This window comes from Trematosphaeria pertusa (genome assembly GCF_010094035.1).
Source record: "Trematosphaeria pertusa strain CBS 122368 unplaced genomic scaffold BU26scaffold_1, whole genome shotgun sequence".
Classification (NCBI taxonomy): Eukaryota; Fungi; Ascomycota; class Dothideomycetes; order Pleosporales; family Trematosphaeriaceae; genus Trematosphaeria; species Trematosphaeria pertusa.
Window position 1 is genome coordinate 3,217,337 of NW_022987212.1, and position 15,470 is coordinate 3,232,806.

Here is a 15,470-nt window from a genome sequence, read left to right on the forward strand (position 1 = left end):
AAGAGACCGCTAGGACGAAGCGTCGATTACGGTGCGTTCCTTCCATTCAAAGCCCTTATGCCTCCCTATGGGTGGCACATGGGCCTACGACAGAGTAGGAAGCAGGCGACATCTCTGAGAGCGTGATTAGTCCGCATTGAAAGGTCTTTCCGGTTTGCGGAAAGGGGAGAAGCTTACCATGGATAGACGTCCGTTTGCGGTCATGGCTCTTTCCTTCACCTGCCATTCTCGTGGCGGTCATTCCCCATGCCGTCGACTGCAAGCACAATTTCGTCAGCACAGCGCTGGCCAAGTATCAACATGCGACGCAGCCAAATCATCATTCGCTCCCGCACTCGAACTCCGAAGCAAAGCTATCACCGTCACTATCAATACCCATGGCACCGTCCACCAGCTCGACAACGCTCAGGGCTATTCGGGAACGCCTGGAGGAAATGTGGAACGACGTTCGTGCCGAGTACCTTCGGCTCCTGGATATTGGACGCGTCTACCCATTCCATAGAGAAGAGATTCGCCGACTTTTCAGACCACTTTATGGACCCGAGGAAACCGACATGCCAGCCGTTTACGACAGAGAGTATCTACCTTGGAAGCAAGAGCCGAACATCCCCGCTATTCAGGCCGAGCTCTCAGCTACCCTCGATGAGCAAGAGGATTATTCCTCTCGCAAAACCCTGCTACAAAACGTTACATCCCCCCTGTTTTACACCGGCAAAAATGAGTATATCACGTTACCTTGCCGTCACCTGGACGAAATTACCGAAAGGACGCTTTCGCCGGCAGCATCGGACGCTTCGTCCATGGCGTGCGACATCATGTCAGCTGGCGGACTGCGGCAAAGCCTGACGAGCGAGCATGAAGTCTCTATCCTCATGACTGGTACACGGGTCTGGATTATGTATCCTCCAACCGTCCATAACCTCAAGCTCTTTAAACGCGTGTTTTTGCTTGAGCAGATGAGCCCGCGCACTGCGGAACTTTCGGCCAAGCTTGAAGGCGGCCTGATATATCTTCAAACCCCCGGGGAAACGGTGGTCACGCCTCCGCGTTGCTGCTTGATTGTCATCTCCATACAAGCATCTGTAGCCGCATTCTACGACGTCCGGCTGAAGTGTGAAACCCCCGAGCAGCTCCCTGTCCCCAGCTCGATAGCTGAGGCTCTTTCAAGCGAACAGACCGATGAATCGCGTGAGGAATTTCTCTGTTCTTATTCCGAACGGCTTCATGATATTCTGAACAATACCGTCCCAAGCGTCTACAACACGACACAAAGAATTGAGGAAATAATCGAGACGTGGGATGACGAGAAAGAGGGCCTGAGGGCTCTGTGCAACAGCCTTCCGGACGGCGACGAATGGGCAGATATGTTTGCGCGATTGTGGGCAGACTATGCGATTGGGCAGGTGGACATACTGGCTTGCGCGCTGTGCGACGACGCCTTCGATGCAAGGATTTGGACCGCGACAAGCCAGGGGAAGCTGAAGCTTCTTGAGGATCACTTCTTGAAGGCACATTGGAACTAGTTGGACAGCGGCGCTAAGTGACCACGTGAGCAGGATAGGGGAGAGGGCGCGGGACTGTCAATAATGGAGAGCTAGCGGGGCGAGAAGTGATCTGGGGGAGTCGCATGCAGAGTGGAAATTGGCTTTCGGTTGCCTTGAGGCGGAACTATTGATCCTGATTGCCACTCATGATCTCGCGTTTACGGAAGTTCATTCTTATGGTCGCTCAAGAAGTGGCACAAACATAGGCAGACTACAATTTAAGGAACAATATCCCTTTCGGGGCCGCGAGTGTTCTGGATGTCATAGTGGGCTCGCGATGTGTCCGTCTTTTCGAGCCGGTAGCCCTTTCTGGGCAGGCCACCGAAGCCCGTCTCAACCGATGCCTACAGTTTGTAATACTCGCCAGAATCGCGCTACGTCATGACACTCCAATCAGCATTAAAAAAAGGACGCTGCTCTCCTCCATCCCCGTGCCTCCATCCATCGTTTTCCATCCCGTATCCGTTAACCTCCATCGGCCCTTCTACTTCGGGGAAATAGCCCAGCCGGCACTCTTCAAAGCCCACCTTGGGCTGCTCAGCATAGAACGCATCGAAGTGACCATCGATCGCTTCTCTCAGAGACGTGATGTCTCCAGAAGGGTGGAGTGACTCCCAAGGATGGGTGCAGGTGCGGCCTTTGCAGGACTTGAGGACCATCATAAGGGCGTCGAGGCGGTCCACGAGATGGCTTACAGGCCGGCCGAGGATCACTGCATTGGAGAAGATATCCTCGTTGTGCAGGAGATTGTGCACTTGAGCTGGGTCTTTCTATACTCACTGTTAGCAACGGCCCCTTCGTTTCTCGGCGGGACTATCACGTTCGCACTTACTTTCATATCATATAGCTCTCTTTCATTTGTGCACCATACGGAATAGTACAGGCTGTACTCGTCCGATACGATCCGCAAACCTTTGTACGTATTGTTCCGGTAGGCATTTCCGAAGCCATCTTCGAACCCGTATTTCCCTTTGTATCCATACTTGCCTTTGCCGCAAGTCAGCATGGCGTAACATGTGGAGCGTGGAAATAAGGACATTCATACCTTCCGGAATAGCAAGCCCCCAGAACTCGATACCAACATGCTCGTTGCTCCCATGCCCGTTATTAACGTCCGCCTGGTCCACGCCTTCGCCTTCGAGCTCATTCGCAGTAACCGGAGTCTCCAGCGGTATAGGTTGGCCATCGAAATCATCGCGAAGCGCTATGCCCGCTAAAGAAAGAAAAGTAGGCGCAAGATCTGTATGCGACGTCACAGCGTTCGAAACCTTGTTCTTCGCGATATTAGGACCCCGAATGATGAAGGGTACGTTGATGTCAGTCTCGTATCCGCATTCTTTGCCCGGATGCATGCGGTGCTGAGAGATATGGTAGCCGTTGTCGGAAGTGTAGACGATGTACGTGTTGTCGAGAGTCTCGGCTGCTTCTAGGCGGTGCACTGGTAGGCATTAGCTCAAGGCACATGTGAAGGGGGGCATTGTGTGATATTACCTATTTCACCAACCATCTCATCCACCGATTGCAGGCTCCGTAGGCGTTGTCGCTGATACCAGTCGCCATACTCGATTACCGAATCGTTCAGCACAGGAAGTGATTTCACCCAGCTCGCTCCGAACTCCATCTTCTCGGGATTGAAGTTCGGCGTTCGTGGGATCTTGTAGTCCTTGAACAAGTGCCGGTGTCTCTCCGCGATCTGTGGTGGACCTGCTTTCATGGTCGGATAGAGTTCCACGTCGGCGTGCGGTGCGATAGGCGCAACTGTCAAGAAAAACGGGATGCTCTTTGATTGCTGATGCTCGAGCGCTTCGTCAAGGAAGCCATAGGCTTTCTGCGCCGTCAAGTCTGGAGAGTACTGTCCAATGTAATTCACTGGTGATCCGCCATTCCGCGTCATGGAAGTGTTGTAGTATTGGTATGTAAAGGGGTCGAGGATAAATTCGGACCCGTTAAAACCGGGAAGTAATGGGGCATCGTAGTTCTTCGTTGTATGCGCGTTGAATATCTTGCCGGAGTAGTAGGTTGAGTAGCCGGCAGACTGGAACCACAGAGGCAAATAGTTCTTATGGAAACCCTGTGAGGCGAACTTGGGAAAGCCACCTGCGAATGTTAGTCTCGACCTATAGGGCTCTGTCGCTGCATAGGTGCTAAAAATGCGGCGTACCGTATGGCGGTATCACGTCTGTGACATTGGTATTATGCGAAAGCTTTCCTGTGAGGATATTGACTCGCGATGGACAGCAGATGGCGACTTGAGAGATCAGTGTGCGTTCTTCGAATATGTTACCAGCGAGAGATTCGCGTACCGGTGCAGTAGTGGTGTATGAATTGCGTTCCTTCGTCGAGCAGAAACTTCTGTGTCAATGGCATGTAATCCAACGACCCCATATGTGCATCTTGATCATCTGTGAGGATGAAGACGAAATTGGGCCTGGTCTTTGGTGCAGCTTGAGACAATGCAGCGACCGGGCCCAGGACGAGGAAAGCGGTGATCGGAAAGAGCTTCATAGTTGCGAATGTCGTCGGATGAGTTTAAGGGTACTCAATATTGAGTGCTCGGGGTTGTTCGCAAGATCCAGACGTCAAAGAAAGCCATGATGTTTGGAAACTCTCGAGCTGGAGAGCTCGCAGAAAGGAGCTTAGCGCGAGGCGACATGGTGAGGAGGGGCTCGGCTATGTCGAGTCACGAAGCGCGGTCCTAAAGCGATTAGCGTCTTGCGTGCTATCGCGAAGTTTCCGGGTTGTGGTGTTGGTTGACACTAATCGAGCCTACTAGAAGGAACGGAGTGGGTTCCCGCTGGCGCTGTGTCGGCGATGATTCATTGCTTCCCCGCGATTCCCTGACCCACGGGGACCTATATCTCCGCTGCACGACAACTTCAACATGACACTCCTATCTCCGTGGATTTGCGATGGAGCAGACGCAGAAACGGCATGTGAACAACCTGAACACGGAGCAGCTTTATCGTAAGCGGGCTCTGGATAGGGAGAATCAAAGAGCACTGCGGTATTTTCTCCCCGCTCACGTGCCTGTCGTTCATTGACATGAAGAAGCATGAAGAAGAAGACGCAGTTGGAAGACCTTGAAAAGACCGTGCGAGATCTGGAAGAGAAGTTGAAGAGGGCCGAGGCCGACAGGGCTGCGCTGCAGGAACGCGAGGCCCGTGTTCGGGATACGCTAAACACAATTCTTCCCAGTCTTCAGCAACTTCAGCTTGGGGCCGTTCCATGCGCAAATCCCGCACCATCAGATACCACCTTGACTGATATCCATCCTGTACGATCGCCGCTCAATCCAATTCAACCTCACAATGCTATCTCTCAAGCCCAACCAACAGAATGGTGGAACACTCCTGTTCCGGGTCTAGGCTTTGCAGGCCACCCAACCACTAGTATTGTGGACTGGAGCCCTTCCGGCTTGGATGACCCCTTGTTGATGGCCAGTACGATCCGCATGTCCGATCTAGACGACTTCTCCTTCACGCTCTCCAACATAACTGCTCTTCCTTCGCCACCTCCTCGGCCCGAAGAGCAAAATGGGAGTACCCCAACATCTGCGCTCTCACCAGACACCCTACGCCTAAATCGGCTGCAAGCGAACAGCATCCGATCCTCCAGGCCTATTTGGGCGATAACGCCCGCCTTCACACAACCAACCAGCAACGTCGACAACCTCATCTTCTCCCTCATCAACAAGGCTACCCCGGTATCCAGCTCGGGTAATCACCCCCAGGAATTCACCGCGACCACCTTCCCAAGCATCATGTCTCTCCTGAACCCTTCCGACCCAACCACTTCCGACTCCCATCCCGTCTCTTCGACCATCGCGAAACACGTTGCCCGCGTCGTAACCGTGAGCACACTGCCCGAGAAGATCGCGCTACTCTACGTCCTCTGCCTGCTCGTACGCTGGCAGATCTGCCCAACTCAGAGCCACTACGAAGCCCTGCCCTCGCATTTCCGGCCGACGAGTTTGCAGCTGCTGCGCGAGTATCCCTTTTGGGTGAGCACTATCGCGTGGCCTGATGCGCGGGATCGGATTATCGAGCATATGGACTTCACAGAGTATGATGTGTTCGCGCGAACTATCAATAAGACTTTCACGGTGAATTGGAGCTACGGGCTGGCGGCCATCCTGCAGAGCGATGACGAGGGCGGCTTCGTGCTGAGTAAGAGGTTCTTGGAGCATGTCAGGGAGCTGCGGAATTGGACTGTGGAGAGAGAACTCGTTGATGCTTTTGGGTTCCTGGACGGCGTCGTGAACCTTAGGTAACCAACCGGTCCAATCATGCCTCATTCCAGCCTCTTCACCCTCAAACAAACCGCGCATATTAAGCTGATAGCACAGCACACGATAGCCAGTCCTACCTCACGTTAGCACACCCATCCCATATCTCAAGCGCCCAAACTCACCAAAGCACGACCTAAACCCATCAACATAAGCCCTCACAATGGCATCCCTCACCCTCCCCTCCAACTTCCTCAAAAATCCCACATCATCCAAAGCCCTCCCCACAACATCCTCCATCCCCCCACCCAACCTCTTAATCGCCGACTTCCTCACCACAGCCTTCATCACCAGCGCCGCCAGCGTAAACCCCAACACGCTCCCCACATTCCCACTCAGATACAACCCCGCCGCCGCAATCGCCGCATCCTCCTCGCTCACGCTCGCCGTCAGCGCTACAAACGTGGACGAATGCGCTATCCCCGTTCCAAGCCCGCCGGGGAACGAGTACAAAGACTCTGCGACGTGCGTGTGGCCCGTCCAGCGAATAGTAGTCAGTGTGTGCGCGACGGCAGCGACAAGAGATGCGAGTATGGTCGGCGCCTTGTAGCTGCCCGTGCGGCGGATGTAGTGGCCAGTGGCGAGGCCGCCGAGCGTGTTGCCGACGACGGCGGGGATGAGGTAGGCGCCCGCAACGGAGGGGAGGACGGAGGCGGTGACTTGGAAGTAGAGGGGGATGGAATACATCATCTATTCCTCTTTATTAGCCAACATGCTAGCGGGAGGATTGGACTGGGCTTACCAAGGTCTGTGCGATGTTTTGCATTATTAGAACGAGGTATGTTAATACCACGCTTGGATGCTTTAGCAGGTAAAGCGGGAAGATGGGCTCTTTCGCGACGCGGAGTTCGACGTATGAAAACGCTATTGCGAGGAGCTGGTGCGAACCTAGCAGACCGATGATCGTGGGTGAGGTCCAGGCGAATTGGTTACCGCCCATGCTGAGAGCAAGGAGGAGTGTTACGATAGTCGAACAGAGCAGAATCGAGCCGAGGAAGTCGATCCGACCGAGCTTCTCTCTGCTAGTTTCTTGCTTCTGCGCTGAGTCGAATGCCGGCGCGGGAACTTGGAGACGCCACCAGACGAGTAGCAGAGCGACGATAGTGAGGGGTGTTTGGATGAGGAACGACCTGCATTGATCGGTGAGTTAGGAGCTGGCACTACAGGAAGCATCATACTGACCATCTCCACCCGATAGTCTGCGCGAGATAGCCTCCAATGGGACCTCCACAGCTCCTCCCAACCGTTTGGACAACGTTGACATAGCTCCGATACGTTGCAACGTCGCGAAGTGGCACTAGATCCGTGATCAAGAACGACACTATGGAGTACATTCCAGCGCCCCCAGCGCCGCCGATCACTCGACCGATGATTACGTGGGACATCTTGGTAGCCATGCCACTGTTCATATCCTCGTTAGCATCAAACTCAGCGGGAATCAAGGGTGAGAAACGCACCAGATAAAGCAGCCAATAGCGAAGAAAACGTAGGATGCTAGCAGCATGGTCTTGCGGCCGTAGATGTTGCTTAATTTGCCGTACTGCAGACCTCGGTCAGTGGTAAGTCCTGTTGATCACAGATTCAGAATACGGACCATGGGCTGCGTGCCGCACATGGCCAACAGATAGCTCGTCATGAGCCAGCTCGCGTTATTGAGGCTGTCGAATTCGGACGAGATCTCGCCGTATGTGGCGAGTACCAGCGAGGTGTCGGCATTCGCGACGAAGACACCTTCGCACAGTCAGGAGTGTATATATGAGGATCGCAGCAGTTCTCACCGATGAGCAGCACCGAAAGAACACCTAGTATCGACTTGGGCTTCTCGGCTCCTTCGCCATTGGACGCTTCGCTATCGCGGGAGGACCGAGAGTCTTCTCCAAGCAGCGGAGACTCCTCCGTAATGTCGATGACTGTGTTGTCTTTAGCCATTGCTAGAACAGCTCGCCTAGAATCCGTCCAAATCCAAATAAAGTCACGTGCAAGGAAAGCAGGAAGATAGTCGGGTAGGTGATAAGACCAGTACTGCGAATTCCAGGGCATCCGCACTCTTGAACACCATCACGCAGCCCCGATCGACAATTGCGATATAGCGTCCAAGTCCCGAATGTATCTTAGCATATGCCGTGTCGTGTTAGCGTGTCCGAATGCCGTGTCGTGCATGCCGTGTCGTGCTAGCGTCCTCGCAGATCCGCAGTCCCTGTTCTCGACACTTCACTTCCTCCCCGCAAAATGTGATCCGGGCCCCGGGGCGGTGGATCTGGGGAAGCGAAACGAGAGACGACAACACGCGTTCTTTCTATATAACAGTGATCAGCCCGATGCTCTCTACCGGGCAAGTCTTGCTTCTCTTTATTGACTTCGTGTGGAGATTGTTTTGAAGGATCGAACATGGCGCACCCACACCGCGGCGAATCTAAGGCCGACGACACCATCGAGACCTTCGAGCAAGCCCCCGAGCCGACGCGCGGACACGATGAAGTTGCGCCCGAAGCCATTGGTGGAGCCGACAAGAGCGAGTTACCTCGAGGGTACTACTGGAGTCCGAAATTCATCGGCACGATGGTCGCGACTTCTCTCATGCTGATCAGTCTGTACTTGGGATATGTGCTACCGGTATGTGGTGGAAGACGAAGGAGGCTTGGATGGAGGCTAATGAGGTTGTTAGATCAATGTGCTGTCCATCATCAACGAAGACATTGGTGTGTTGCATTGACGTCGACGTCGATGAGTATCTCCGCCAACGCTAGCATAGGTCCCGACCCGAACTACGTCTTGATTCCCATCACCAAGACGCTCGGTGGAGGTGTTGGTCTGCTCCTCGTCGGTCGTATCGGCGACATCTTTGGACGAAGATGGGTCTACATCAGCGCGCAAATCCTAGGGACCATCGGTTCGATCATGGCGGCCACAGGGAATAGTATCAATACACTGCTGGGTGCTACTGCTTTCATCGGTGAGTTCCAAAAGTTGAGAAACACTCATCCGAGAGAGTGCTAACGCGAGTTATAGGCGTTGCTGGCGCCGCGCAAACTGGCTTCTCCATCATCATTCAGGAGCTCGTGCCAAACAACTTGCGTGGATACTTCATTGCAAGTCAGTTCGTTGTATCGTTTCCATTCGCGACCTTCGGACCGTTGATGGGTAAGTACTGCTTCCGCAAGCAAAGACGCACCTTGGCTGACTACTTCGCAGCCCGCTCCCTCCAGGAGCACACCGCCCTCGGCTGGCGATGGTGCTACTACATGAACCTAATCACCTGCGCCTCATCGGCGATCCTCTTCTTCGTCTTCTACCACCCGCCAAACTACAGCCTTCTCCACCAAGGCAAGTCGCTTCGGCGCGAACTCATGAGTCTGGACTACGGCGGTCTCGTCCTCTACTGTGGAGGACTCGTAATGCTTCTCCTCGGCATAAGTACGCCCAGCAATCCTATCTCTTTCCACGGCACAAACTAACCCCTCATAGGCTGGGGCGGCAAAATCCACCCCTGGAGCTCCGCCAAAGTCATCGGCCCAATCGTCGGTGGAGTCGTAGCAATCACAGCGTTCGGCTTCTACGAAAAGCACGTCAAGATGGAGCACCCGCTGCTCCCGCTCTCCATCATCAAAAGCCGCAACTTCATCGCGCTTGCCGTCACAGGCTCAGTCGCCACCATTGTCTACTACTCGATGAACCTTCTCTGGCCCACAATGGTCGGCGCGCTTTACACAAAGGACGTCTTGAAAATCGGGTGGTACTCCGTAGCTCTCGGCGGCTCCGTGGCAGTCGGCCAGATCATGGGCGGCATTACGATCCGTCCGCTAAAGCAGCTGCACTGGCAAATGCGCATCTCAGTGGTGGGCATAGCGGCCTTCACAGCTGGGCTTGCCGGCGCAGGGATTGGGCAGAATGCGCTCGCTATCGCGCTGACGACGCTTTCGGGACTGTCGGTAGGTTATGTCGAGCTCCTCGCGATTATCATGATTCCCTTCGTCGTCGATCCGGGAGACATCGGTCTCGCGTCTGGCTTCACAGCTTCCTGCCGCACCGTCTCCGGCACCATCGCCACAGCAATCTTCTCCACCGTCCTCTCCAACGAAAACAGCAAAAATATCCCCAGCCAGGTCTCCTCGGCCGCCGTCTCCGCAGGACTGTCTCCCTCTTCTGTGCCCGCGGCTATCAAAGCCGCGAGTCTGGGTACCGCGAAAGCATACAGCGCTGTACCGGGAATGACGACGAAGATTCAGGCTGCGATAATGCACGCTGTGCAGGTTGCGAATTCGAAGAGCTTTAAGACGATGTTTCTAGTCAGTTTGGCGTTTAGTCTTGCGAGCGTGATTTCGTCGCTGTTTATTCAGAGCGTGGATAAGTCGTTGACGGGGGAGATTGCGAGGAAGTTGCAGGGCGTGAGGAGTGGGCATGGAGGGACGGAGAAGAGCGAAAAGACTGAGGAGGTGTAGGGTTGCTGAGCGGTTAGGGATCTTTGTAGCCATGCCCGTCTGCTAGAATTGTAGTCCAGCTTCAAACTCGTCTTTGTTAGGATTAGAGGTCCCGAAGTGAAGCGGCATTCCAAGGTTCTTGAGCTAGTCTATAAATGGGTGCTATCGGTAAGCTGCACCGTTTCCATCTTCGTTCACCTGAAACATTTTGCGCGCCTTTTCATCCGTCGACTCTCCTATTAACTCCTTGATTCTACCCGATTATCCATCTAAGAAAACACTATCGCGTTTCCTTTAAGCGGATCGCCACTACACCTCTTCCCAAATGCGGACGCCCCTTCCACATCTCTAGATTCAATCATGATGAATCCGCGCTGTCACCCCATTGAGGAGCCACAAACCAACACTCGAAGTACCGCTCGAAGCCTGCATTCTTACCCTTCCACTCGATCTTCTTAGGGTCGTCGCAGCCAAAGTCCTTCTGAGGGCCCTCTTTACACGGCATCGCGCGTGGAGCAGCACCCTTTGGCTTGCTCTGACCGAGCGTCCACTTGTACTTGCAGTGTCCCGTGTTGAACTCCTTGTCGTACGTGAACAGGACATTCGTGCGATATTTATCTGTGGCCTCGTCGACGTCTACCAGAAGCTTGTGTGGCAGCTTGTTGAAGTCGCGCTGCGAGTCAATGGGCTTGCCCTGGCCCTTGCCTGCTTCATCCCCGTTGCTGTCAATAAGGGTCCACCATAAGGCTGACCATTCGTACTCCATTTCCTGATGGAAGCGGAGGCGCCACTGATCGGTGATCGGCTTAGGGGTCGGTGGCGGTGGTGTGGGCGTGGGCGTGGGCGAAGGTCCCATCTTTGGCGGGTCTCCAGGTTTGTCTGGGCACATCTGGTTCGCACACTTCTGGCCAGTGTGGCAAAGCGCAGGACTGTCCTTGGCGAAGCACATATCCGAAACGCACATGTTAACACACTCTGGTGTCTCTTTAGAAGGACCACCCGGACAGTTCTTCTCGATGCAGTTGTAGTAATATGGCATACAACACCGGCAACCATCACAGGGGTCCAACTCTGGCGGGATATTCTTGGGCGGATCTCCTGGTTTATCGGGGCACATTTTGTTCTCGCAATTGTTCCCGTGATGGCAGATCTCTGGGCTGTCTTGCGCCCAGCACATGTCCGAAATGCATTTGCTGACGCATTCTGGCGTCTGTTTCGATGGACCGCCTGGGCAGTTCTTGTTGAGACAGTCGTTGTTGTACTGAAGGCAGCAACGGCAATCAGGACACTCGTCTGGCCCTCCCGGCGGCGTACCCCCGTTGTCGCCTTCGTCATCATCCAGAGATAGAGGAGCCCGAGTGCATGCCGCGCCTTCTCGCGTCGTCGTCACCGTCGTGGGCAGGAGTCCGCAGCCCGTCAAGGTGACTGAGCGCACCGTCTTGCAAGTGGAGGTACTGGAAGACGCCGAGGAAGACTTCGTGCACGATACCCAGTAGTCCGTAACGGTGGTCTTATCTTTATCGTCGCAACTGGGCTTGCTGGTGGGTCCGCCAGTAGGAACAGGCTTGCAGTTTGCCGTACAACCAGGCGGATTTGGTCCACATTCACCGTGCGCACAATCCGGCCCACCGCATTTCTATCGACCAAATCAGTACAGTCTATTTGGGAGATCGTGACGAGCGCCTACGTCAAGCGGACACGGACCGCAAGTCCCCGGCTTTATACAGTTTCCGCCACAGCCTTTGAGTCCACACCCGCCTAAGTTTTCAGGTTAGCGCAAAATTTGTATACGCTAGATGCAAGGTGGATTCACTTACCGCCACAACCAAAAACTCCACAACCCCCATCGCAGCCGCCTATCGCACAGCGTCCATCAGGAAACTTCGGAATCGGAAAATGAGGTAACTTTGGCCTGAATTCTGTAAGCGGGAATGTGGTTCAGCGGAAGCAGAGATGCGTCTAGCTAAAGTCGGTATGCATAGCTCGATCTTTACATACCACTTCGGGCCCCTAGGTTTCTTGGGCTTCTTGCGACCATGTCCACCGTCGCCATCACCATCGCCATCTGAGTTGGAATCGTCTGAGTCATCGCATTCGAGGCCGATCGGCCCACAGACGCAGCCAAATAGGTTACACATCTATCTATGGTGTTAGTTCAGATTTCTCCAGAGGACGAGTACTTGCTTTGTCTCCGCATCCCGAGGTGCATGTGGCCCAAGGTGAGTCCGAAGCCCATGTGATTTTCGTGGGAAACTGGTACTCCCCGCCAGATGTGCTGGTTGATGGCGCTACAGTACTGCACCAAAATTGATCGCACGAAGGCTCGGGCGTTGGAGGGGGTGCGCACCACCAGGCCGTGCACGGTGCACGGGGGCCGTTCGTGGGAAGAGCAATACCATATGTGGGCATGGGGTACACGGGCTCCGTATGTGTGCTGGTAAAACACAGTGTATCGACCTCCTCAGGAGTTTCTCCGGGATCGGGCACATCTTCCATCGCAGGATAATGGGTCGGCTCGAAAGCAAGGAGGCATGGAGGCAGTGGAATTGTGAAGGGTGGGGGCATTACGCGAGGAACTGGCTCAAAGACGGCTGTTGGGCCGTCTTCTGGGTCCACGGAGACCGGCCAGAAATTAATCATATTCGTGGTAAAAGGTGGCACGCTGAAAGTAGTAGTGATCTCCCGTGTCGAGGCTCCCGAGAGGGTAATGACAACTGTCGTAACGTTCGTCAGCGTTCCGCCCACTTCTGTCTCGTATACCGTGGTAACTGTCGATGTCTGACCACCTTCAAGAGTTATCAAAGTAGTTGTCAAAGGAGGCCACGAAATAGTCGTTGGTTCGTTGAGCGTATATGGGGGCAAGACAACAGTACACGGCGGGATGCACTGAACTGTAGGATCCTGTGTCCACCAGACGCCCGGAGGCACGTAGACGTCTTTCGGAGAGCGACCGCCTTTCGGAGTATTTCCGCTTCCAATGCCGGAATCGTAGTCGATAGCCCAAATAAAAGTTCCTCCCAGACAGTGTTCGTTGGCGTAATCGATCTTCAGGGCACGAGTCTCTCCGTCATCATAACCGACCCACTGGTCATCCCAGGCAATCTGTTTAACAGCAGCCTCCTTCATCAGTTCCGGCGTCAAGCCCTTTTGCTTGATAATGCGCTCGATCTCGTAGTTGGACAAGAAGCCTTCGAACTGGGTGCAATTCCCGGCCTTGCTCGCGCCGGCGAAATCACAACCAAATTGCAGACAGTCTTTCTTCGACGCGGTGTAGCCGCGGCCATAGTATGCCATGCCGATGTTGACTTTCTTAGGATCTAATTTGTCGAACCACAGCGGTAGGAGATCTTTGTCAATGTCTCGTAGGTCCGTGTGGGGACGAATCTTTGCTCCGAGAGCCTGCACATGTCAGCAGCGTAGTTCCACCTCAGGAATACTGTACTTACCGAGATATCCCCGTCCCACGGCCCATGGAGATCATATCCCATGAAGTTAAACCAATTGACATGCTCCTCCATCGCTTTCGGATCCATGCCACGCAGGTACCAGAAGTCGGGTGCCAGAATGCTGGAAAGGCCAAAACGATCGCCAAATGCAGCGTGAAGTTCCTTGACGAGGGCCACTTGGTTATCTGTGTCGACCTCTTTGCCGCCGCGTTCCTTGGCAGCAGGATACTCCCAGTCTATATCGAGGCCCTGAAAACCGTACTCGTCCATGAATTTGACAGTCGAGTCGATGAATTCAGCGCGATTCTCCCTGGAGCTGACCATATCAGACCAAGTAGTGCGTGTTGGGCCCGGGTCGCTGAACTCCCAACCACCGACTGCAATCCACGTCTCGAGCTTGTCCGTCTTCAAAGCGGTGAATTCGCGATAGAGATCAACATCGTCGGGATGCATTGGCTGAATGCGGAAGGTACGAGGGTCAACGGAGGCAAACGCGAAGTTCAAATGACTTAGGCCCGTAGCATTGATGTGCCTCGGCCGAATGCGATTGCATAGTCGAGTGCGTGTATTCCACGATTGGTAATAGGCAATGTGTCGACCGTGTGTTGCGCTGCCGGCTTCCTTCTCGCATTTCGGGGGAGGCACGACTTCGCACTTGCCAAAGTCCTTCTGGCACGGTGTCTTGTTTCCTTCCTGGTCCGTATCTCCGCAGTGGGTAGAATTCGTCCCACACCAGCCGTAATACGAGCAACAAAGGTTGAGTGGACACTTCTTGTTTCCGCCGTCGGAGTCGACGCCACACATTGCTTTGGCATCGCAATTCGACAGGCACTTGACAGGCGCCTTCGGACGGCAGTGGTATTCCTGGAAGCCGCACTTTCCATCCGAATTGCAGCATGAATCATCGATGCACGGCTTGTCGGGACCGCACTGAATCGGGCCGTCCAACGAAATAAGATGAGTCGAGGCATTGTCAGTGGCGCGGGAAGACTGTCCGAGAATGTAGGCCGTGCCGATTTCGAGAATGGGGAAGGCCCCAGATTTAACGACGTTGTGCTCGCGCTCGCCGGTCAGAGCAGCCGCGTTGTGAGCCGAGGGAGGGACCTCAAGGGCAAGCTGCCCGGTGACGAGAGCGGCAACTACGAGCAGCCTCATCCCGAAGGCGTGCGGTCCAGAGCCAGCAGGTGTGAGGCAGAGTGTGATCAAATGAGGTGTCTGCAGTGTGTGCGGTGGTAAGCCGCAGTGTCGAGGTGGAAGGAAGCTGCTCGTCGGGTTTGAGATAACGCCCAGAACAGTTGGAGAAGGCGGAGAGGAGGGACCTGCCGCGGATTGTGCGGTGAAGATGAAAGAGCGGAATGGTCAAGACGATATCGGCGCCACGGAGCCGAAATATTTTGCCACCCACCTGCTTGCGAAGTGCGACAGAACCATCACGAAGTCGGGATATTCCCGAATAACAATTCCACTCGAAGCGGAGCTACTAGCTGCTTCCTCGAGTCTTTCGGAGCGTTCTCTCATCTAGTATAGAAGGCTTTTAGTTCCCTCCGGAGCCCATGGGCTAGAATTGAAGCCCACGTCGTTCAAAGCATCCTCACTTCAAGCGCTCGGCTGCTGCATCTCCCTTCACAATCTATCCTCCCCATCTTGCAGTGCGACTCTTGCCACCCGTTACGACTGTGCTCTTCATCATCTCGTCCATTTCTTTCATCACCGGGTACCTGCAGCAGGATCAAGAGGACTGGGACGTTTATTCGCTCCTTCCCTCCCAGTAGGTCGA

The 15,470-nt window shown here is 54.4% G+C and overlaps 6 protein-coding genes across 6 annotated transcripts; 3 read left to right on the top strand and 3 right to left on the bottom strand.

The window, feature by feature from the left end:
- Window positions 1–57: 57 nt before the first annotated feature.
- BU26DRAFT_499376 (uncharacterized protein) lies at window positions 58–1,523 on the top strand (the record flags this gene model as incomplete). The annotated part of the gene is made up of 2 exons (XM_033826402.1): window positions 58–94; window positions 187–1,523. 2 exons carry the CDS (start codon window positions 58–60, stop codon window positions 1,521–1,523), a joined length of 1,374 nt encoding a protein of 457 aa, XP_033691754.1.
- Window positions 1,524–1,918: 395 nt separating this feature from the next.
- BU26DRAFT_473233 (Arylsulphatase) lies at window positions 1,919–4,282 on the bottom strand (the record flags this gene model as incomplete). The annotated part of the gene is made up of 6 exons (XM_033825461.1): window positions 3,848–4,282; window positions 3,706–3,792; window positions 3,036–3,641; window positions 2,590–2,982; window positions 2,377–2,531; window positions 1,919–2,314 (listed from the first exon to the last, which is right to left on the bottom strand). Exons 1-6 carry the CDS (start codon window positions 4,047–4,049, stop codon window positions 1,919–1,921), a joined length of 1,839 nt encoding a protein of 612 aa, XP_033691755.1. The 5' UTR covers window positions 4,050–4,282.
- A 127-nt stretch (window positions 4,283–4,409) lies between these two features.
- BU26DRAFT_599391 (uncharacterized protein) lies at window positions 4,410–5,814 on the top strand (the record flags this gene model as incomplete). Its single annotated transcript, XM_033835094.1, has 2 exons — window positions 4,410–4,548; window positions 4,596–5,814. The coding sequence occupies exons 1-2, from the start codon at window positions 4,454–4,456 to the stop codon at window positions 5,812–5,814; spliced, it is 1,314 nt and encodes a 437-aa protein (XP_033691756.1). The 5' UTR covers window positions 4,410–4,453.
- A 20-nt stretch (window positions 5,815–5,834) lies between these two features.
- Window positions 5,835–7,758, bottom strand: BU26DRAFT_527049 (MFS general substrate transporter; the record flags this gene model as incomplete). Its single annotated transcript, XM_033830743.1, has 7 exons — window positions 5,835–5,905; window positions 5,955–6,519; window positions 6,572–6,959; window positions 7,012–7,230; window positions 7,287–7,369; window positions 7,424–7,560; window positions 7,608–7,758. The coding sequence occupies 7 exons, from the start codon at window positions 7,756–7,758 to the stop codon at window positions 5,835–5,837; spliced, it is 1,614 nt and encodes a 537-aa protein (XP_033691757.1).
- A 459-nt stretch (window positions 7,759–8,217) lies between these two features.
- BU26DRAFT_599392 (siderophore iron transporter) lies at window positions 8,218–10,268 on the top strand (the record flags this gene model as incomplete). The annotated part of the gene is made up of 6 exons (XM_033835095.1): window positions 8,218–8,442; window positions 8,495–8,528; window positions 8,582–8,782; window positions 8,839–8,970; window positions 9,022–9,243; window positions 9,295–10,268. The coding sequence occupies 6 exons, from the start codon at window positions 8,218–8,220 to the stop codon at window positions 10,266–10,268; spliced, it is 1,788 nt and encodes a 595-aa protein (XP_033691758.1).
- A 2,937-nt stretch (window positions 10,269–13,205) lies between these two features.
- Window positions 13,206–14,497, bottom strand: BU26DRAFT_396342 (glycoside hydrolase family 18 protein; the record flags this gene model as incomplete). The annotated part of the gene is made up of 2 exons (XM_033822747.1): window positions 13,206–13,646; window positions 13,694–14,497. Coding segments are annotated over 2 exons (1,245 nt in total), but the record flags the coding sequence as incomplete, so codon positions are not given.
- Window positions 14,498–15,470: the final 973 nt, after the last annotated feature.